This window comes from Mobula birostris, chromosome 10 (genome assembly GCF_030028105.1).
Source record: "Mobula birostris isolate sMobBir1 chromosome 10, sMobBir1.hap1, whole genome shotgun sequence".
Lineage (NCBI taxonomy): Eukaryota > Metazoa > Chordata > Chondrichthyes > Myliobatiformes > Myliobatidae > Mobula > Mobula birostris.
The window spans coordinates 35965224-35987642 of NC_092379.1; the positions used below are offsets into that span (position 1 = coordinate 35965224).

Here is a 22419-nt window from a genome sequence, read left to right on the forward strand (position 1 = left end):
CGCTGCAGGGACCAGTGCTGGGCCCATTGTTGTTTGTCATCTCTATCAGTGTTCTGGATGATAATGTAGTTACCTGATCAGTAAATTTGCAGATGACACCACGTTTGAGGATATAGTGGACAGTGAGGAAGGCGGTCATGGCTTGCAGAAGGATCTGGATCAGCTGGAAAAATGGGTTGAAAAAATGGCAGCTGAAAATCAATGCAGACAAGTGCGAGGTGTTACATTTAGGTAGGACCAGCCGGGGAAGGTCTTACACAGTGAATGGTAGGGCACTGAGGAGTGCGGTAGAACAAAGGGATCTGGGAATAGAGGTCCAAAATTCGTTGAAAGTAGTGTCACAGGTAGAAAGAAAGCTGTTGTCACATCGGCTTTCATAAATCAATATATCGAGTACAAGAGATGGGATGTTATGTTGAAGTTGTATAAGACATTGGTGAGGCCTAATTTGGAGTATCGTATGCAGTTCTGGTCACCTACCTACAGGAAAGATGTATAGTAAATAAGGTTGAAAGAGTAGAGGAAAAATTTACAAAAATGTAGCTGGGTCTGGAGGACCTGAGTTATAAGGAAAGATTGAATAGGTTAGGACTTTCTTCCTCAGAATGTAGAAGGTTGAGAGGAGATTTGACAGAAATATTCAAGATTATGAGGGGTAGAGATAGGGTAAATGCAAGCAGGCTTTTTCCACTGAGGTTGAGTGTGACCACAACCAGGGATCATGGGTTAGGGTGAAAGGTGAAAAGTTTAAGGGAAACATGAGGAGAAACGTCTTCACTCAGATGGTGGTGACCAGTGTGGAATGAGCTGGCAACACAAGTGCTGCATGCGTGCTCGGTTTCAACGTTTCAGCGAAGTTTGGATAGGATGGAGGACTATGATCCTGGTGCAGGTCAATGGGTGTGGGCAGTTTAGCAGGTTTTGGCATGGACTAGATGGGCCAAAAGGCCTGTTCCTGTGCTGTACTTTTCTATGACAATGACTCTAGAAACACTGATTCGTTACGTCAGGCTTGTTACACGGAGCTTGGGAGGGTGAGACTAGAGCTAGAGCTCGTGGGTTAAGGGTGAAAGGTGAGAAGTTTAAGGGGAACATGAAGGGAAACTTCTTCACTCGGAGGGTGGTGAGAGTATGGAGCAAGCTGCCAGCAGAAGAGATAGATGGAGGTGTGATTTCAACATTTAAGATAAATTTGTACATGGATGGCAGGGCTACAGACTGGGTGCCGGTCAATGGGACCAGACAGATTAATGATTCAGCATGGACTAGATGGGCCAAAGGGCCTGTTTGTTTACTGCAGTGCTTTCTGACTGTGAATGTAAACCACCAGACAACTTCACAAGATGGAATATCGTGGGTTCAGGGTGCGGTCAACCTTTTCAAAGGCAACTATGAATCGGCAAGAAATCACTTCCAATAAATCCTGTCAAAAAGGGGGGAAATTAATCAAGAGAGCTGATATTTCCTTCAATGGATACGCAGTCTATCTTGTGGCTTGCAGTGCTATTGACCTGTCACACAATAACACAAATGGTGGGGCAGAGTACTTGATCAGCGAAGTCACTCGGCAATGCCATCCGATGGATGAACGGTGGCCTGCGATAGATTAGAACTGACGGCTGTGTAAAATGTTGTTCCTTGCAGAAAGCTGTCTTTCTTTAACCAGTACATGGAGAGCAATGCCTATGACCTGGAGGTGCTGTGGAGCAGTATTGAAGACGTGATCATCAAAACCATTCTGTCTGTGTATCTGGCCCTGAGGAACACCTACTTCACCTGCTTCCCAAATCACGTGTCTGGGAGTGCTTGCTTTCAGCTCCTCGGCTTTGACATCCTGCTGGACCACCCCTTGAAACCCTGGCTGATGAAGGTATGCGCGCCTCTGGGATACATAAAGATTAAGCAGATAATTTAGGTGACCGCATAAAACATGCAAATGTAACATCATGATGGGATGGCCAGTAATATCGTGAAGGATCCCACCAACCCTGCTCACTGTTTGTCCCCACTCCCATCAGGGAGGAGGCTCTGTAGCATCCACACCAGGACCAGCAGACTCAAAAACTGTTACTTTCCCCTAGCAGTCCTCCAAGAGGACCACAACCGTGTTGTAGGGTTTGGAGGCTTGCGCGCCTCAATGACCCGGAGAGGTCTGCACGCTGGAGCCGGGGCTTTAGGCTTTGGCTCTGGATAGGGTCACCCATGACAAACAGGTCAAAGGGTAGAGGCCAGACTGAGAGCGGTGTACCGGACCTCCAGGTTCGAGGGCTCAACTCAGCACTACCAGCACTGACCACTAAAACAAAACCGTTACGCAAACAGCAATGAAGAATCCTCCTACATCTGAGTCTGGCGGTGTTCCTGAGTCTCCACCTGGGATTTACATGTCCAACAGTAGTGAAAACCGAGCGGAAGCTACGGGCATGATCAAGGAATCTCTGAACACCACCACAGATGGAGGACCTTCACCGTTGTCCTAAACACCAGCGCTGTAATGGTCAGTCAGTAATTCCCCAAGTACTGAGGCTGATCAACACCCCCACCCGCTAACCCACCCCTCCACATACCCGCAACCACCACTACTTTATCATTTCCTGTCAGAGTCACCTTATGTACAGAAACTCCTGTGCCCAGCGTCACTTTATGGACATACAGTCAAGCTATGCATATAAGCTATCTAATGTATTTATATTTACTGTGTTTTTTCCCATTATTATTGTTTTTTTTCCACTTTTCCATTATTATTGTTATCGAAAAGGTGTTATATTTGGACATGTGCAGTGTACAGAATAAGGTCGATGAACTAGTGGCACAGTTGCAGATTGGCATATATGATCAGAATTAGAATTAGGTTTATTATCACCGGTATGTGTCGTGAAATTTGTTAACTTAGCAGCAACAGTTCAATGGAACTGTTCAGGAACAGTTATTACCCCACTCAACCATCAGGAAGAAGGTACAGGGTCGTGAACCAAAGGGGATATCTTCGCTTAACTTTACTCACCACAGCATTGAACTGCTCCCACAGCCTATGGACTCACCTTGAAGGACTCTTCATCTCATATTCTTGATATTTATTGTTTGTTTATTTATTTATTCTGGATGTTTTGTTTGATTCCTTTTAAATACTGTGAATGTCCTCAAGTAAGTGAATCTTAGTGAATCAACATATGCCTATGGTCATATGTACTTTGATAATAAATTTACTTTGAACTTGACTTTGAGTAGAAGAGTGAACACAGTGCAGAAGCAGTTTGACAATGACAGCCTTAAAGTAAAAAAAAGTTAAACCAACTTTCTGACTGTTATCCCAAAATCTGCTCCCTGTGGAAACAGATAGATGGGTTCATAAAGAGAGATTTTGGCACATTGGTCTTCATTAATCAAATTGTTGAGTACAGAAGCTGAGTTGTTAGATTGAAGCTCTTGAAGATATTGGTGAGGCCTACTTTGGAGTATTCTGGTCACCTAACTACAGGAAAGATATCAATGATTTGAAAGATAGCAGAGAATATTCACAAGGATGTTGCTGGGTCTCGAGGGCCTGAGTTACAGGGAAAGTTATTCTCTGGAGCACAGGGAATCAAGGAAGATTTGATAAAGGTGTACGAAACCATGAGGAACATAGAGGAAATGGAAGCATGCTTTTGCTGCTGAGGATGGGTGAGACTAGAACTAGAGGTCATGGGTTAATTGAGAAAGGTGAAATGTTTAAGGGGAACATGAAAGGGATCTTCTTCACTCAGAGAGTGGTGAGGGTGTGCCAGCAGAAGTGGCGGATGCGACATTTAAGAAAAGTTTAGATAAGTATGTGGATGGCAGGGGTATCGAGGTCTATGGTACAGGTGCAGATTGATAGGAATTGGCAGAATAATATTTTGGCATGGACTAGATGGGCCAAATGGCCTACTTCTGTCTTTTAGTGCTCTTAGACTATGACACAATGGAAGATATGCATCTGTAGATGGGTGGAAGACCATGGTCGTTTATGATAGTTCCCATAGACAAAGACCTGGCATTTGTCCATAGTTAAATCCACATTAAAATGGTTCCAGAGAGGAAGACACCAGAGGGTGATTAAAAACAAGAGAAAATCTGCAGAGGCTGGCAATCCAAAGCAACACACACACACACACACACACACACACACACACACACACACACACACACACACACACACAGACACACCCAGACGGAATAAGGAGTTGTTCCTCCAACCTGAGTGTGGCCTCATTGCGGCAGTAGAGGTGGCCATGGACTGACATGTTGGAATGGGAATAGGAAGTAGAATTAAAATTGGTGGCCACCAGGAGAAGTGCCACACCTGCACTTGGATCTCCTCCCTCACTACCATTCGGGGCCAAACGGTCCTTCCAGGTGAGGCGACATTTCACCTGTGAGTCTGTTGGGGTCATCTGTTGTATCCGGTGCTCCTGGTGTGGCTTCCTGTATATCGGAGAGACCCGGCCCAGTTTGGGAAACCGCTTCAACGAGCACCTACAGTCCATCCACCAGAGAAAAACGGGACCTCCCGGTGGCCACCAATTGACCTGGATGAGGAAGTGGAGGGATGGGTTAGTAAATCTGCTGATGACACAAAGGTTGGAGATGTTGTGGATAGTGTGGAGGGCTGTCAGAGGTTACAGCAGGACATTGATAGGATGCAAAACTGGGCTGAGAAGTGGCACCCTACCTGGGTCACCTTCTTAATGGCTCTGGTCCAGGGCTCCAGCCAGCATTGTTCAATGGTCTTTACCCCCAGACCCGTGCCTTTGTTTTTTTCAACTTGGCCTGGTTCAAAGCAGCTAAGGTAGCTGACCCAGGCACTGAGCCTAATGAGGTTGTAGATTTCTTCTCCAAGTCTGCCACTTTACATTATAAATAGCTGCTTGTCTGAGAGTGGTCCCGGGTTAGCCGGTCGTTAGCTGAAACTCCTTGCGTCCACATTCAATTGCTCTGATTCGATAATCCCAGAGCTAGAATCGAAGAGTTCACAAAATGGAGGGTGTGCAAGGACAGTCTCACAAAATGGCCACCTCCACCTCCTTTCAGCATGTGGTAAGAACAAAGACAGTTTGTTTGCCTACTTCCACTGCCCTTGATTCATTTGAATTCACTGATTTGTAGACTGTTGTTCTTTTTGGCCAACACTATTAATTTTTAATTATTAATGTTGCAGGTTAAGCATTCCCTGAGCTCTGTGATGGACTCCAATCTTGATCAAGAGGTGAAGGAGGATCTTCTTTATGATACACTCTGCATGATTAACCTTGCAGCTTGTGGCCGGCAGGAAGACATGGAGGAAGAGAGGCCGCGAAAGAAGGAACAGCTGCCTAAGATCTGGTGGTCGCGGGAGTACAGGTGACTGAAAGACTGAAGAGTGCCACGTTGGGCAACGATAATTAATGAATATTCCTGCTGTCAAATTCAGCTGCACACACAAAGTGCTGGGGGAACTCAGCAGGCCAGGCAGCACCCATTTAGAACAGAGATGACGAGAAATTTCTTTCGCCAGAGGGTGGTGAATCTGTGGAATTCATCGCCACAGATGGGAGTGGAGGCCAAGTCATCGGGTATATTTAAGGCAGAGGTTGATAGATCCTTGATTAGTCAGGGCATGAGGGGTTATGGGGAGAAGGCAGGATATTGAGGCTGAGATGGGAAGGGATCAGTCGTGATCAAATGGCAAAGCAGCTTCGATGGGCCAGATGGCCTAATTCTGCTCCTCTTACGCAAATGAACAAACAGTCGCCATTTTGGGCCGAGACCCTTCTTCAGGACTGGAAAGGAATAAAAAGGTGTGGGGAGGGAGGGGAAGGAGGATAGCTAGAAGGTGATAGGTAAAGCCAGGTGGGTGGGAAAGTTGAAGGGTTGGAGAGGAAGGAATCTGATAGGAGAGGAGAGTGGACCGTGGGAGAAAGGGAAGGAGGAGGAGTGCCCAGGGGAAGGTGACCGGCAGGTGAGAAGAGGTGAGAGGCCAGAGTGGGAAACAGAAGCAGAGGGAAGGGGGAAGGACTATTTCCCCAGAAGGGGAAGCCGATGTATGCGTTCAGAATAAAGAAGTGGGCAGGAAAATCACTGAAGACTGTACCCACCCTGCAAACTCACTTTTCCAAAAGCTCCCTTCGGGAAATCACCTTGGGTTTCTGAAAACGAGACCTCATGCCATCTCAAAAGATTTTTTCCCCTCAGGCAGTTCATCTGATCAACCATCCTAGTTACTCCCCCACCGACCCCCAACCCCCTCTAACTATTACCCTGTCACTGCACTGAACTGTAAACACTATAAACCACATTTTGATACGCTGTCTACTTTGTAAATCCATACTAGTATTTATATATTTATGCACATTATATTCCATATCCAAACTTTAACCTCTGGCTTACCTTTGTCTACTTCCTTATTCTTTAATGGAGTGTCTTGGCCAGAAACATTGACTGTTTATTCCTTTCCGTAGATACGGCCTGACCTGCTGAGTTCCTCCAGCATTTTGTGTCTGTTACTTTGGATTTCCAGCACCTGCGGAATCTCTTTTCTTTATTCTGTATAATTGTTGTACATTGTTGGATTTTGTCGCCTGTCATGCCCTGATCAACACCATGCAGTGAATTCCAAATACGTGCAAACTTATCTGGTGCATAAAATTAATCCTCGATCTTAATGTTAGCCTCTCCTATCCTTTTATAAAAACCTCCCCTCCAATGTATCGCTGCTATTCCCTGCACATTTTAAAGTTCCACATTTTCCCACTGCTCAGGCATAGCCGCCGAGCGCGTCTGTGCCATCCGCCACCAGCGTGACATTCTGGTGGCCAAAGATTTTAATTCTGATTCCCATTCCCAGGTGTCAGTCCACGGCCTCCTCGTGCCAAGGTGAGTCCACCCTCAGGGTGGAGGAGTAACACCTTATATTGTGTCTGGGTAGCCTCCAACGTGACAGTATGAATATCGATTCCTCCTTCTGGAAAACAAATTTCGACCCTCCCCCATTCTTCACTATTCCTTCCTCCATTCCTTTCTTCTCACGTGCCTATTACATCCTTCTGTGTCCCCTGCTCCTTCCCTTTCTCCTGTTGTCCACTCTGCGCTCCTATCAGATTCTTTCCTCTCCTGCCCTTGACCTTTCCCACCCACCTGGCTTCACCTATCACCTCCCAGCTATCCTCCTTCTCCTCCCCTCACCTTCTTATTCAGGCATCTTCCCCTTCCTTTCCAGTCCCGATGAATGGTCTCAGCCCGAAATGTCGACTGTCTATTCCCTTCCACAGATGCTGCCTGACCTGCTGAGTTCCTCCAGCATTTTGGATTTCCAGCAACTGCAGACTTTCTTGTGTCAGAAGTTCCTCCTGCTGCTTAGAGCTGCAACAAAGGGGAAAGGAGGTGGATTCAGCAGGCATGCAGAGGTGGAGTGAGGACTGTGGGCTAGACTGCGCTCAAGAGGACTAGAACATATCACCAAGGAAGTAATGCTGAGGCTTTATAAGGCACTGGTCAGACCGCACTTGGAGTATTGTGAGCAGTTCTGGGTGGCAGGCGGAGTTACGTTTCTACCAAAGGAGGTGTAAGGTGCCCCTTCCCCCCTCTAGCCTGCAGGTCACCCTTGGACAATATGTAGCACCTGGTTAGCCCCCTGATCAGGGAGTAGGTGGTGGACAGTCGTATGAGCAGCCGGTGCAGATCGCAAGTCCTGGGTATGTGACCACTGACGCCAGGCAGACAATCTCTGCAGGGTATTGATAATGACTGGGGTCACCCGTCTTTTAAAGACACTGGCCCAGAAGAAGGCAGTGGCAGACCACTTCTGTAGATAACTTTGCCAAGAGCAATCAATAGACAATAGGTGCAGGAGTAGGCCATTCAGCCCTTCGAGCCAGCACCACCATTCACTTTGATCATGGCTGATCATTCACAATCAGTACCCTGTTCCTGCCTTCTCCCCATATCCCTTGACTCCACTATCATTAAGAGCTCTATCTAGCTCTTTCTTGAAAGCATCCAGAGAATTGGCCTCCACTGCCTTCTGAGGCAGAGCATTCCACAGATCCACAACTCTCTGGGTGAAAAAGTTTATCCTCAACTCCGTTCTACGTGGCCTGCCCCTTATTCTCAAATTGTGGCCTCTGGTTCTGGACTCCCCCAACATTGGGAACATGTTTCCTGCCTCTAGCGTGTCCAATCCCTTAATAATCTTGTATGTTTCAATCAGATCCCCTCTCATCCTTCTGAATTTCAGTGTATACAAGCCCATTCGCTCCAATCTTTCACCATATGACAGTCCCGCCATCCCGGGAATTAACCGCGTGAACCTCGACTACACTCCCTCAATAGCAACAATGTTCTTCCACAAATTTGCAGACCAAAACTGTACATGATACTCCAGGTGTGGTCTCACCAGGGCCCTGTACAACTGCAGAAGGACTTCTTTGCTCCTATACTCAACTCAACTCCCCTTGTTACGCCATTAGCTTTCTTCACTGCCTGCTGTACCTGCATGCTTACTTTCAGTGACTGATGAACAAGGACACCAAGATCTCATTGTACTTCCCCCTTCCTAACCTGACACCTTTCAAATAGTAATCTGCCTTCCTGTTCTTGCCACCAAAGTGGATAACCTCACATTTATCCGCATTAAACTGCATCTGCCCACTCACCCAACCTGTCCAAGTCATCCTGCATTATCTCAACATCCTCCGCACATTTCATACTGCCACCCAGCTTTGTGTCATCTGCAAATTTGCTAATGTTACTTTTAATCCCTTCATCTAAATCATTAATGTATTATAAATAGCTGTGGTCCCAGCACCGAGCCTTGCAGTACCCCACTAGTCACTGCCTGCCATTCTGAAAGGGACCCATTAATCCCTACTCTTTGTTTCCTGTCTGCCAACCAATTTTCTATCCCTGTCAGTACCCTACCCCCAATACCATGTGCTCTAATTTTGCCCACTAATCTCCTATGTGGGACCTTATCAAAGGCTTTCTGAAAGTCCAGGTACACTGGCTCTCCCTTGTCCATTTTCATAGTTGCATCCTGAAAAAATTCCAGAAGATTAGTCAAGCATGATTTCCCCTTCGTAAATCCATGCTGACTCGGACCGATCCTGTTACTGCTATCCAAATGTGCCGCTATTTCATCCTTTATAATGGACTCCAGCATCTTTCCCACCACTGATGTCAGGCTAACTGGTCTATAATTCCCTGTTTTCTCTCTCCCTCCTTTCTTAAAGAGTGGAATAACATTAGCTACCCTCCAGTCCTCAGGAACTGATCCTGAATCTATAGAACATTGGAAAATAATTACCAATGCATCCAAGATTTCTAGAGCCACCTCAAGTACCCTGGGGTACAGACCATCAGGCCCTGGGGATTTACCATCCTTCAGTCCCATCAGTCTATCCAATACCATTTTCTGCCTAATATGAATCTCCTTCAGTTCCTCCGTTACCCTAGGTCCTCCGGCCACTATTACATCTGGGAGATTGTTTGTGTCTTCCCCAGTGAAGACAGATCTAAAGTACCTGTTCAACTCATCTGCCATTTCCTTGTTCCCCATAATAAATTCACCCGTTTCTGTCTTCAAGGGCCCAACTTTGGTCTTAACTGATTTTTTCCTCTTCACATACCTAAAGAAGCTTTTATTATCCTCCTTTCTATTCTTGGCTAGCTTGCCTTCGTATCTCATCTTTTTTCCCCATATTGCCTTTTAAGTTATCCTCTGTTGCTCTTTAAAAGTCTCCCAATCCTCTGGCTTCCCGCTCATCTTTGCTATGTTATACTTTTTTATTTTTATACTATGCTTGACTTCCCTTGTCATCCATGGTCGTCCCTTACTCCCCTTAGAATCTATCTTCCGCTTTGGAATGAACTGATCCTGCACCTTCCCAGAAGTACCTGCCATTGTTGTTCCACTGTCATCCCTGCTAGGGTATCTTTCCAGTCAACTTTGGCCAGCTCCTCCTTCATGGCTCCATAGTCCCCTTTGTTCAACTGCAATACTGACACTTCCGATTTTCCCTTCTCTCTCTCAAATTGTATTTGAAAACTTATCATATTATAGTCACTACCTCCTAATGGCTTCTTTACCTCGAGTTCCCTTATCAAATCCAGTTCATTACACAACACTAAATCCGGAATTGCCTTCTCCCTGGTAGGTTCCAGTACAAGCTACTCTCAGAATCCATCTTGGAGGCACTCCACAAACTCCCTTTCTTGGGGTCTGGACCAACCTGATTTTCCCAGTCTACCTGCGTGTTGAAATTCCCCATAACAACCGTAGCATTACCTTTGCGACATGCCAATTTTAACTTTTGATTCAACTTGCACCCTATATCCAGGCTACTGTTTGGGGCCCTGCAGATAACTCCCATTAAGGTCTTTTTGCCCTTACAATTTCTCAGTTCTATCCATACTGACTCTACATCTCCTGATTCTGTGTCGCCCTTTGCAAGGGACTGAATTTCATTCCTCACCAACAGAGCCACCCCACCCCCTCTGCCCACCTGTCTGTTCTTTTGATAGGATGTATACCCTTGAATATTTATTTCCCAGCCCTGGTCCTTTTGCAGCCATGTCTCTGTTATTCCTACAACATTATACTTGCCAATTTCCAACTGAGCCTCAAGCTCATCCACTTTATTTCTTATACTCCGTGCATTGATATATAATACTTTTAATCCATTAGAGTACTCCCCTCACCTTTCACATCGATTCCTATTGCACTTGGCCATATTCTCCGATCCCTTCCTGAGCTTTCTGCCCTGTTAATTCTGTTGTCTTTCTTAACTTTCCTTATTCTCTCTTTCCCTTTAACTCCATCCTTATATTTCCTCTCTTCCCCCCCCACTATTTAGTTTAAACACACCAGTGTAGCAGTTGTAAACTTGCCTGCCAGAATGCTGGTCCCCCGCCTGTTAAGGTGCAACCCGTCCCTTTTGTACAATTCATCTTTGCCCCAAAACAGATCCCAGTGGTCTAAGAATCTAAATCCCTGCTTCCCATGGGGCCATGGCCCAATCATGGCCATGGGACCAAGATCGCCCATGTCATACAGCACGGCACATAATGATGATGTCATATGACCCAGCACATAATGATAGAAACATAGAAACGTACAGCTCAATACAGGCCCTTTGGCTCACAGAGCTGTGCCGAACCTCGGGTTACCCATAGCCCTCCATTTTTCTGAGCTCCATGTACCTATCCAGGAGTCTTTTAAAAGACCCTATCATATCCGCCTCCACCACCGTTGCCGGCAGCCCATTCCACGCATTCACCACTCTCTGTGTGAAAAAACTTACCCCAACATCTCCTCTGTATCTACTTCCAAGCACCTTAAAACTGTGCCTTCTCGTGCTAACCAGTTCAGCCCTTTAACATCAAAAAAAAGATGGGCTGGCATTGGAGAAAGTCCAGAGAAGGTTCAAAAGAATGATCCTGGGAATGAAAGGGTTAAGTTTTGAGGAGCGTTTGATAGCCCTGGGCCTGTACTTGCTGGAGTTTAGAAAAATGTGGGAGGATCACATTGAAATCTATCAAATATTGAAATGCCTAGGCAGAGTGGATGTAGAAAGGCCGCTTTTTCTGTACGGGAATCTAAAACCAGAGGACACAGCCTGAGAATACAAGAATGTCCCTTTCGAACAGAGACAAAGAAGGATTTCTACAGTCGGGGGTGGCGAATCTGTGGAAATAATTGCAAAATATGGCTGTGGAGGCCACGTCATTGAGTAAGTGGAGGTTGATAGGTTCTTGTTTAGTAAGGGGGGGTCAAAGGTTATGGAGAGAAGGCTGGAGAAAGAAAATATCTCAGCCGTGATGGAATTCTGGAGCAGGCTTGATGGGCTGAATGGCCTCATTTTGCTCCTGTGTTTTCTGGTCTTATGGCAAGAGATCGATTTTCAAAAGGAATAACTGACACCTCCTCTTTGCTTTCATATTAGAGCTGACGAGACACGAAACAACCAGGCTACCTGGGTGGAACAGGTGGAGAAGTACGAAGACGAAAAATGGGGAACTTCAAAAGGATCTACCCGAGCTCCACTTCAGAGAAATACGAGAAGTTCTTGGGAACAGTTGACTCCAAGTCTCGGGAAGAATATGTCAGGCAGGTTTATACTGCCCCTCCCAGTCCTGCCCCCTCCCTCCCTCCCTCTCCAGTGACCCACAGCCACCCAGTGTGCCATCACCTGTCAAACGGTGAAAGGCCTCGAAAGAGTGGATGTGGGAGATGCTTCCTATGGAGGGAGAGTCTTGGACCAGGGAACACAGCCTCAGAACAGAGGCGGAGGAGTGTCCTCTTAGAAAGGAGGAGAGGAGGAATTTCTTTAGCCGGAAAGTGGTGAATCCGTGGAATTTGCTCCACAGGTGGCTGTGGAGGCCAAGTCATTGGGTATATTTAAAACAGATGCTGATAGATTCTTGATTGGTCAGGGCATGAAGCGAAAAGGGGAGAAGGTAGGAGATTGTGGCTGAGAGGGAAAATGGATCAGCCATGATGAAATGGCAGAGCAGACTTGATGGGCCAAATGGCCTAATTCTGATCTGCATCTTATGGTCTTAACCACATTCTCTACTACCCCTCTATAATCCCTCCCCAATCCTTTTACCCTCTTTCTAATCCCACATCACTTCCCCACTACCCACAACACAATTGTGTCGCGTTCTGGTTGCCTCATGATTGGAAAGGTGCAGAGGAGGTTTACCAGGATGCTCCCCAGATCAGAGAGCATGTCTTTATGGGAATGGGTGAACGAGTTAGGGCTTTTCTTTTTGGAGCAAAGGAGGGTGAGAGGTGACTTGATGAAGGTGATGAAAAGGGCATAGATCAAATGGGCAGTCAGAGACTTTTTCCCAGGTTGGAAGTGGCTAATGGGGAAGGGGGGCATCATTTTAAGGTAACTGGAGGAAAGTATAGGGGGGATGTCAGAGGTAAATTCTTTACACAGAGAGTAGTGAGTGCATGGAACACCCTGCCAGGGGTGGTGGTAGAGGCAGATACATTAGGGACATTAAAGACACTGTTAGATAGGCACATGGATGATAGAAGAATGGAGGGCTCTGTGGAAGGGAAAGGTTAAATTGACCTTAAAGTAGGTTAAAGATTAGCACCACATCGTGGGTGAAGGGCCTGTACTGTGCTGTCAGGTTCTATGTTCTGTCCCTCCACAGCTATATATTCTTACCATCATTAAGGACCCCCACCACCCAGGACATGCACTCTTCTCATTGCTACCATCAGGGAGGAGGTACAGGAGCCTGAAGACCCACAGTCAATGATTCAGGAACAGCTTCTTCCCCTGTGCCACCGGATTTCAGAATGGACATTGAGCCCAGGAACACCACCTCACTGTTTCGTGCAGTCTTTTTGCACTACTCATTTAGTTTAATTTTTAGTATGTTTCCTATTGCAACTTACAGTGTTTTTATGTCGCAAGTTTTGCAACAACTTTCCCAATATATGTCAATGATGTGAAACCTGATTCTGATCAAGTGTGGTGATTCATCACTGGTGATACGGAACAGAATCAGAATTTGGTTCATATCACTGGAGTACGTCGTGAAACTTGTTGTTACGTGGTAGCAGTACAATGTGATACATAATAATCAAAACTGTGTATATATATAATAGTTAAATTAATGAAGTAGTGCAAAAAGAGGGGGAGAAAAGTAGTCAGCTCGTGTTCATGGTTTCATTGTCCATTCAGAAACCTGATGGCTGAGGGGAAGGAGCTGTTCCTGAGTTGTTGAGTTTGTGCCTTCAGGCTCCTGTACCTTCTCCCTGACGGTTGTAGTGAGAAGAGGGCATGCCCTGGGCGATGGGGGTCCTTGATGGTGGAGGCAGTCTTTTTGAGGCATCGCTCCTTAAAGATGCCCTGGATGCTGGGGAGGTTAGTGCTCATGATGGAGCTGACTGAGTTCACAACTTTCTGTAGCTCCTTTCGGTCCTGTGCAGTGCCCACCCCCCCACCATACCAGATGGTGATGCAGCCGATTAGAATGCTCTCCATGGTACATCTGTAGAGATTTGCAAGTGTGTTTTGCAGACATACTAAATCACCTCAGCTTCCTCATGATATATAGCCGATGTTGTGCCTTCTTTGCAACTGCATCGATATCCTCAGAGATGTTGACACCCAGGAACATGAAATTGCTCACTCTCTCCACTTCTGATCCCTCTGTGAGGACTGATGCGTGTTCTCTCGTCTTACCCTTTGAGGTCTGCAATCAGTTCTTTGGTCTTACTGACGTTGAGTGCAAAGTCAGGTACACTTCCCATTCCTATGTCAAAGAGCACCCCACCCCCCTCAATGTTAGACTCACCGGTGATTCTTGCCCCCGGTACTGCTCCCTCTGGAACAGCCGAGCGTGCTGGCCCTACTGCGCATGAGGTTGGAACATTGAAGGGGTGGGAGAGGGCATTGTTAATATTGGTGCAATGGCTTGGTATTGAAAATCTCGCTATCTGTCCAGGCAGCTGCGCAGGGAAATTCAGCAGAGTCAGGAGCAGAAGGAAATGCTCCTCAAAGAACGGGGGTTCCCTGAAGAGAACCTGCAAGAAGAGTCCCAGTTGCAGGAGAATCCAACCCTGTTGATCTTGGTGAAGCCAAAGTCACCAGAAGGACTGCAGACGTCATCATCCTCCACTCCTGTAAGAGTTTCTCTTGGTTGACGTGCTAAGTCGCCTTAGGTGGGACTAATGATTTAATCTACGAGATGTAGATGATTTCAGCTGAGCTGACATCTTGTAGATGATTTACAGCTCAGCTCAAAGCAACCTCTCAGCTAGGTCAAGATTGGGAATTAAATATCCAAGGATATCAGGTTATACGGTATGATAGGCAGGAAGGTAAGGGAGGTGGAGTAGCGCTCTAAGGATGAGATCAGTGCGACAGTGAGAGACGATATAAGATCTAAGGAGCAGAACGTTGAGTCCATCTAGGTAGAGATTAGGAACAGTAAGGGAAAAAAATCCTTGGTGGGAGTTGTCGATCAGCCACCAAATAATCACATTACAGTGGCACAGGCAGTAAACAGAAATATCTCAGGCACGTGAGAATGGAACGGCAGTTATCATGGGAGACTAACTTGCACATAGATTGGGTGAATCAAGTTGGTCGAGACAGTCTTGTGGAGGACTTCATATAACGCATAAATGATGGCTTTCTTGAACAGCGTGTTACTTAACCTACAAGAGAATGTGTTATCTTAGATCTGGTCCTGTGCAATGAGAAAGGTAAAATTAGTGATCTTGTAGTTAGGGATCCTCTCGGAAAGAGTGATCACAGTATGACTGAGTTTCCCATACAAATGGAGGGTGCAAAAGTAGTCTGGGAACACAGGCTATATGGTGGGACTATTGAGGAGCAGTGGAAGTCTTTCAAAGAGATTTTTCCCGGTGCTCAACAAAAGTATATTCCAGTTAAAAGCACGGACAGTAAGGGTGGGGAGAGCCAGTCTTGGATAACTGAGGAAATTAAAGAAGGCGTCAAACTAAAAGCGTGTGAATAGAAAGCCTCCAAGAGTAGTGGGAAACTGGAAGACTGGGAAAATTTCAAACAGCAACAAAGACCCATCAAGCAACTAATAAAGAAAGGGAATAAGGAAAGAAAATAAACTAAAATTCTCTGGATTCTGGGCAGGTTCTGGTGGATGAGAAGACGGCGAATGTCACGCCACTGTTCAAAAACTGATGTTGGCAAAAGCAGGTAACTACAGGTCAGTAAGTTTAACATCTGTAGTTCGGAAAATGCTTGAAGCTATCATTAAAGAAGAAATAGCAAGACATCTGGCAAGAAATGGATCCATCAGGCAGATGCAGCATGGATTCAGCAAAGGCAGATCCTGTTTGACAAACTTACTGGAGCTCTTTGAGGTTATAATGAGCGCAGTGGATACAGGAGAACAGATGGACGTTATTTACTTGGATTTCTGGAAGGTGTTTGATAAGGTGCTGCATAAAACACTTATCCATAAGATAAGGATGCAAAGAGTTGGGGTGATGTATTAGCATGGATACAGGATTGGTTAACTGAAAGAAAGCAGAGTTGGGATACATGGGTGTTACTCTGGTTGGCAATCGGTGGTGAGCAGTGGTGCCATACGGGTCGGTGCTGGGCCTGCAACTGTTCACGATATATATTAACCATCTCGAAGAGGGAATCGAGTGTAGTGTATCTAAGTTTGCTGATGATACCAAATTGAGTGGAAAAGTAAATTGTGTAGAAGATACAGAGAGATACGTATAGATAGGTTAGGTGAGTGGGCAAGGGACTGGCAGATGGAGTACAATGTTGGTAAATGCGAGGTCATCCACTTTGGAAGGAAAAATGGAAGAGCAGATTATTATTTAAACGGTAAAAATTTCCAGCATACTGCTGTGCTGAGGGACTTGGGAGTACTTGTGCATGAATCACAAAAGGTTGGTTTGCAGGTGCAGCAGGCTATCACAAAAGCAAATGGAATACAGTATTGGCCTTCATTACCAGAGGGACTGAATTGAAGAGCAGGGAAGTTATGCTGCAACTGTACAGGGTACTGGTGAGGCTGCACCTGGAGTACTACATGCAGTTCTGGTCTCCATACTTGAGGAAGGACATACTGGCTTTGGAGGCAGATTGATGGTCAGGTTGGGATTGGTGCGAGGAGAGTCGAGGGCAGTGCATTCAGTGGAGGAGTGATGAAGTCGATGTCCTGTCGGGAATTCGAGATGAGAAGATCCAGAGCAGGCAGAGAACCAGAGCGGGGAGTCCCAGGGAGAGGAGGAGGTGAGTGAGGGTAATTTCAGAGATGTGAGAGCGGATCTTTTACACAGAGAGTGGTGGGTGCTTGCGGTGGTGGCTGAGATAGATACATTAGAGATTTTTAAGAGACATTTAGAGAGGCACATGAATGTGAGGAAGATGGGAGGATATGGACATTGTGTAGGCCGGAGAGATGAGCTTAGTTAGCTATTTGATTACTAATTTAATTGGTCTGGCACAACATTGAGGGCTGAAGGGCCTTTTCCTGTACTATACTGTTGTATGTTCTATTAAAGGACTCCTGACCTCAGCTGCAGGGATATCGTTGAAGGAACGTCTGAGGGTCACGCCAATGGGTCTCTTCACTGCTTTAGCCTTCAGCCCAAGCGGGGCTTTGGTTTGGAGGTTGGGAACGTGAGCTGGCTTTCAAGTTAGCAACCAAACCTGGTGGCAGATGTTTGCCCTGGCCAGACAGCTTGGTGTCAGCGTGAGCGAGAGAGAGAGAGGATTCCAGTCTTTCTGCATGTAAGGATGTAATGCTGAGGCTTTATAAGGCAGTAGTGAGGCCTCACCTGGAGTCTTGTGTGCATTTTTGGGCCCCTTATCTCAGAAAGGATGGACTGATATTGGATGTTTGAATAGGCAACTCAGGCAACGCATCACCAAATAATTAGATAGGGCGTCAGAGGTTAAAGGAAAAATGGGTTTGAGAGGGAAATGGATCAGCCATGATGAAACAGCGGAGCAGACTCGATAGGCTGAAAGGCCTAACTCTGCTCCAATGTCTTCAGTTCTTCCGGTCTTTCATATGGAGACTGTCCTCCAGTCTGCTGAAGGAGTCTGTTAATGAGCTAGGCCTGGAGGTCCTCCATTGGTTGGAATGGACCATGGATGTTGTGACCTAGCTTTCTACATGATGTGCAAGCCAGGGAAGTACAACACGGAGAGCAAGTTGTTGCCCACACAGCAGACGAGCTCTCTCCACGCAGCAGATGAATGCAAAGGAATGGCAGAGATTGACAGTTTGGCATCAGCCCAAAGCGACTGGTTTTAAGGCATCAGTAACCCACCTGGGTGCCTTCTCCTGGCAGTAGAAACTGTTCCGCCAGTCTTAGTAGCTCAGCCAGATGTGAAGGCCAGGAGCTGGACTTGGTTGTCAGAAGCCTGCCCTGCCGTGCAATGTGATCATGTCTGCTCTATGCTGACTACAATTCTTTTTTTCTTGTACTGGTTTACGTATTAATAAACAGCCAGTAGGTGGAGATTGTGTCTCTCTCAGCCTTTGGCAGTCCATCAGGGTCAAGCATATTTTGCTTCCAACCCACAACACACACACCAAGTGCTGGAGGAATTCAGCAGGTTAGGCAGCAACTGATGAGGAATAAAGAGTCGATGTTTCAAACCGAGACCCCCTCATCAGGACTGGAAAGGAACTGGGAAGAAGCCAGAATAAGACTGGGAAGTGGTGGGAGCGTGGAGGGAAGGAGTACAAGCTGGCAGGTGATAGGTGAGACCAGGTATGGGGGAAGATGGATAAAGTTGGAAGCTGGAAGGGTTTAGGTCAGGGGTTCCCAATATCATAAAACCACAAGATATGGGAGCAGAATTAGGCCATTAGTCTGCTCTGCATTTCATCATGGCTGATCCATTTTCCCTCTCAGCCCCAATCTCCTGCCTTCTCCCTTTATCCCTTCATGACCTGACCAACCTCTGCCTTAAATATACAAAAATACTCGGCCTTCACAGCTGACTGTGGCAATAAATGCCACAGATTCACCACTCTCTGGCTAAAGAACTTTCTTCTCATCTTCCTATTCATCTCTGAAAGGACACCTCGCTATTATGAGGCTGTCCTCTGGTCTTAGACTCCCTACCATAAGAAACATCCTCTCCACATTCACTCTGAGACCCCTTGCTTAATTGGACTGGTCCATGGCAAGTAAAAGGTTGGGAACCCCTGGTAGAGGTGGAAGAGTTAAAGGGCTGAAGGAGGAGGAATCTGATGGGAGAGGAGAGTGGAGCATGGGAGAAGGGGAATTAGGAAGGGAAGAGGGTGAAGATGGGAAGGTCTTCATTGAGTTCACAACATCCAATCTGCTCTGGTACCTCATGTGGGCTGTCCTGCTGAGACTCTGAACAATGTTGGCCCCTCCAGGACATTGATAGTTGGGTCTTAAACAACTGTTGGGTTATTGAATATCAGGGGTAAGCAGTTAGATGCCCTCTTGCTGGAGATGTCATTACCTGGTGTACTGGTGGCATGATAACTTGGCTTCCTGGTGTCTGGCTATAACACTGAAGAGTCCCAAGCCTACTGTCTCCCCTGTACCACTGGGACTTTTCTTACCTGTCTGCTGTAGTAGTGAAATCTGCCCCAAAACCTTGTAAATTATAATTCTTTGAGGACAAAGAAATCTGGCTGTGGGAAACAAGCTTCGATTGTGTAGAGCTTTTCATTGATGGCATGAACTTCTATTTTTCCAACTACCGGTAATTTTTCCCTCCTGCTTCCAATTCCCCATTCTGGCCTCTTTTCCACATCTCCCTATCACTTCCCCTGGTACCCCTCCCCCTTCCCTTTCTCCTGTGGTCCACTGTCCTCTCCTATCAGATTCCTCCTTCTCCAGCCCTTTTACCTTTTCCATCTATCGCCTTCTAGCTTCTTACTTCATCCCGCTCCCCCACCCACCTAGCTCCACACATAATCTTCCAGCGAGTCCTCCTTCCCTTCTCCCCACCTTTTTTATTCTGGCTTCTTCCCCCTTCCCTTTCCAGTCCTGATGTAGGGTCTTGGCCCGGAAACGTCAACTGTTTATTCATTTCCGTAGATGCTGACTGACTTGCTGTGTTCCTCCAGTATTTTGTGTGTTGAATTCCATTTGCCTTTGCCATTATCTACATTACTCACAGCTAACTTTCTGTGACCCCCCCCAGCTCTCCCTGTACAGTAACATTCTGTGATGTCGCTCTCTCTCTCTCTCTCTCTCTCTGTTTAAAGGATATTTTACTTTCTTACTCCTTTCACCATCATCATTATGTATCATGCCGTATGATGTGGGCAATCATGGTCTTTGGCACTGTGGGCAATGGCAAACCTCTTCTGGGCCAGTGTCTTTACAAGACGGGTGACCCTAGCCATTATCAATACTGTTCAGAGACTGTCTGCCTGGCATCAGTGGTTGTATAACCAGGACTTGTGATATGCACCGGCTGTTCGTACAACCAACCACCACCTGCTTCCGTGGCTTCATGTGACCCTGATCGGGAGGGCTAAGCAGGTGCTATTCCTTGCCCAAGGGTGACCTGCAGACTAGTGGAGGGAAGGATCACCTTACACCTCCTTTGGTAGAGATGTATCTCCACCCCACCACCCAGCTACACCTTTAACCACACATTATAGTCCAGCTCCCCTGTGGCGTTTACCCTTCAGGGAAATATCTAAAATAACTCACACAAAATGCTGGAGGAACTCAGTAGGCCAGGCTACAGTGAATTCTAAATCACAACTGTCTATGTTAAAAAGAAATTACTTCATTGCCCCTCTGACCCAGGCCTAGGCTGATTCCAGACCGAACAAGAGGCCTGAGCGGAAATCCAGGAACTGGAATCTCAGTAGCCAAAGTGAAGAGATTTATGGCAACTTGAGAATTATCCTCAATCTCTTTCCTCCAGTTATTGACCCTCCTGCCACTGAAAGCAGTTTCTCTTGACCCACCGTCCAGTATTTGATTGCCTCTAATAAATCTGCCTTTATCACCTGTCTCAAAGGGCAGTAGCACTGGGGCTTCTCACATCTCACCACATTAAATGGTCCCCTCTCCCTGGGCCAGCTGCTCACTGACATGTTCCGGTATCAGGAATGGCATTATTAGTGTCATGTTATTCTATAATATCATGGAAATAAATCTTTGACTACATCGTGTTCTTGTCACTGGTGCCATTGTCAAGGATTCTCCTGCACGCCTCTCTGAGTCTTTGAGGCGAAACTGAATGGTATTCTGAGCGTCACAAGTTCAGGAAGTTCATCTGACACTGACTGCCAAGATTGTTTTTTTACTGAGTGTTTTAAAATGCCAGCTGTTTTCAAAGTTTTTTTTCTTCTGTATTCTTCAGACCAGCCAAGTGCTAGGAATTGTCTCCAGCCCAAGCCAGCGAGCAGGCGGCTGGGAGGAGAAGAATGTGGGCCACAGCTGTGAATTGTCTCCAGGCAGAGCAGATGTTGAGCCAGAGCTGGTTTCTGAACAGAAGGCTGATGGCACAGAACACTGCTCGCTGCTCCAGAACCAATTCCAAGCAGAGCAGAAAGAACCAGGCCAGAAGCAGCAGCAGACAGAGGTTCCATCAGAGATCCCTGCTGAAGCACAAGAGGGAAATGCTGTGAGTGAGGCAGTGAACCAACCGGAGGCCAATGTGCAAAAGTTACAACAGCAGGCCCAAGTCCTGGATAACCAAGAGGCCGAAGACGGGGATCAGCAGCAGGTACAAGATCTGGTCCCACTGGAGCCCCAAGCTGTGAAAGAGGCCAAAGACCTGGCGCAGCAGGAGGCGGGAGATGAAAATGGGCAGGAGTCACAATCTCCACCTCTACTGGTAATGTTGCAACTCTAACAAAACCCTAGTTAGACTACGCTTGGGAGTATTGTGTTCAGTTCCAGTCACCTCATTACAGGAAGGATGTGGAAGCTTTAGGTAAGGTGCAGAGGAGATTTACCAGGATGCTGCCTGAACTGGAGGGCATGTCTCGTGAAGATAGGTTTAGCCAGCTGAGGCTTTTCTCTTTGGAGCAAAGAAGGATGAGGGGTGACTTGATGGAAGTGTGTAAGACAGATCAATTGGACAGCCAGAGTTTTCTTCCCAGGCAGAAATGGCAAATGCCAGGAAGCATAATTTCAAGGCGATGGGAGGGAAATATAGAGGGGATGATAGAGGCAGAGAGTAGTGGGTGCATGGAACACCCTGTCATGGGTGGTGCTAAAGGCAGATACATTAGGGGCATTCAGGAAATGCTTAGATGGGCACATGATGATGGAAAAATAGAGGGTTAAGTAGGAGAGAAGGGTTAGATTGATCTTAAAGTAGGTTAAAAGTTGGTACAACATGGTGGGTAAAAAGGAATGCACTGTGCTGTGGTGTTCGATGATCTATGTTCTAAATCACACATAGGCAAGTTGAGAATTTGAATTGACCAAGGCCTGTGTCAACAGGAAGCCCAAGTCATAGTCACAGAGCTATCAGTCCCTTTGCCCTAATGCTAACCACGATTACAGGGACTTGAGGACCTGAGTTATAGGAAAAGGCTGAATTGTTTGGGACTTCATTCCCCGGGGCGTAGGAGGTGGAGGGGAGACTTGATTGAGGTATACAAAATGATGAGAAGTATCCATAGTGTAAAGGCAGGCAGGCTTTTCCCACTGAGATTGGGTGGCACTGAACTGGAGGTCATAGGTTAAGGGTGAAAGGTGAGTGTTCAAGGGGAACCTGAGGGGAATCTTCTTCACTCAGAGTGTGGAATGAGCTGCCAGCGGAAGTGGTAAATTGTGGTTAGATTGCAATATTGAAGAGAAGTTTGGATGGGTCCATAGATGGGAGGGTAGGGATGGCTACAGTCCAGGTGCTGGACGACAGGACTCGGCAGCTTAATAAATTGGCACGGCCTGGATGTGCTGAAAGGCCTATTATG

General features: G+C 46.5%; 1 protein-coding gene across 2 annotated transcripts in view; it reads left to right on the forward strand.

Annotated features, from left to right (window-relative positions):
* LOC140203954 (tubulin polyglutamylase ttll6-like) overlaps positions 1-22419 on the forward strand; it is a 66444-nt gene that overhangs the window by 37977 nt on the left and 6048 nt on the right. The window contains exons 6-10 of one of the 2 annotated variants that reach the window (XM_072270149.1): positions 1645-1870; positions 5180-5361; positions 11940-12107; positions 14474-14647; positions 20853-20924. In XM_072270149.1, coding sequence (XP_072126250.1) covers positions 1645-1870; positions 5180-5361; positions 11940-12107; positions 14474-14591 — 694 coding nt within the window. In that variant the 3' untranslated portion in view covers positions 14592-14647; positions 20853-20924. Of the gene's footprint in view, positions 1-1644; positions 1871-5179; positions 5362-11939; positions 12108-14473; positions 14648-20852; positions 21330-22419 lie in introns of those variants that run through there. The other variant, XM_072270147.1, reaches the window with a different exon arrangement.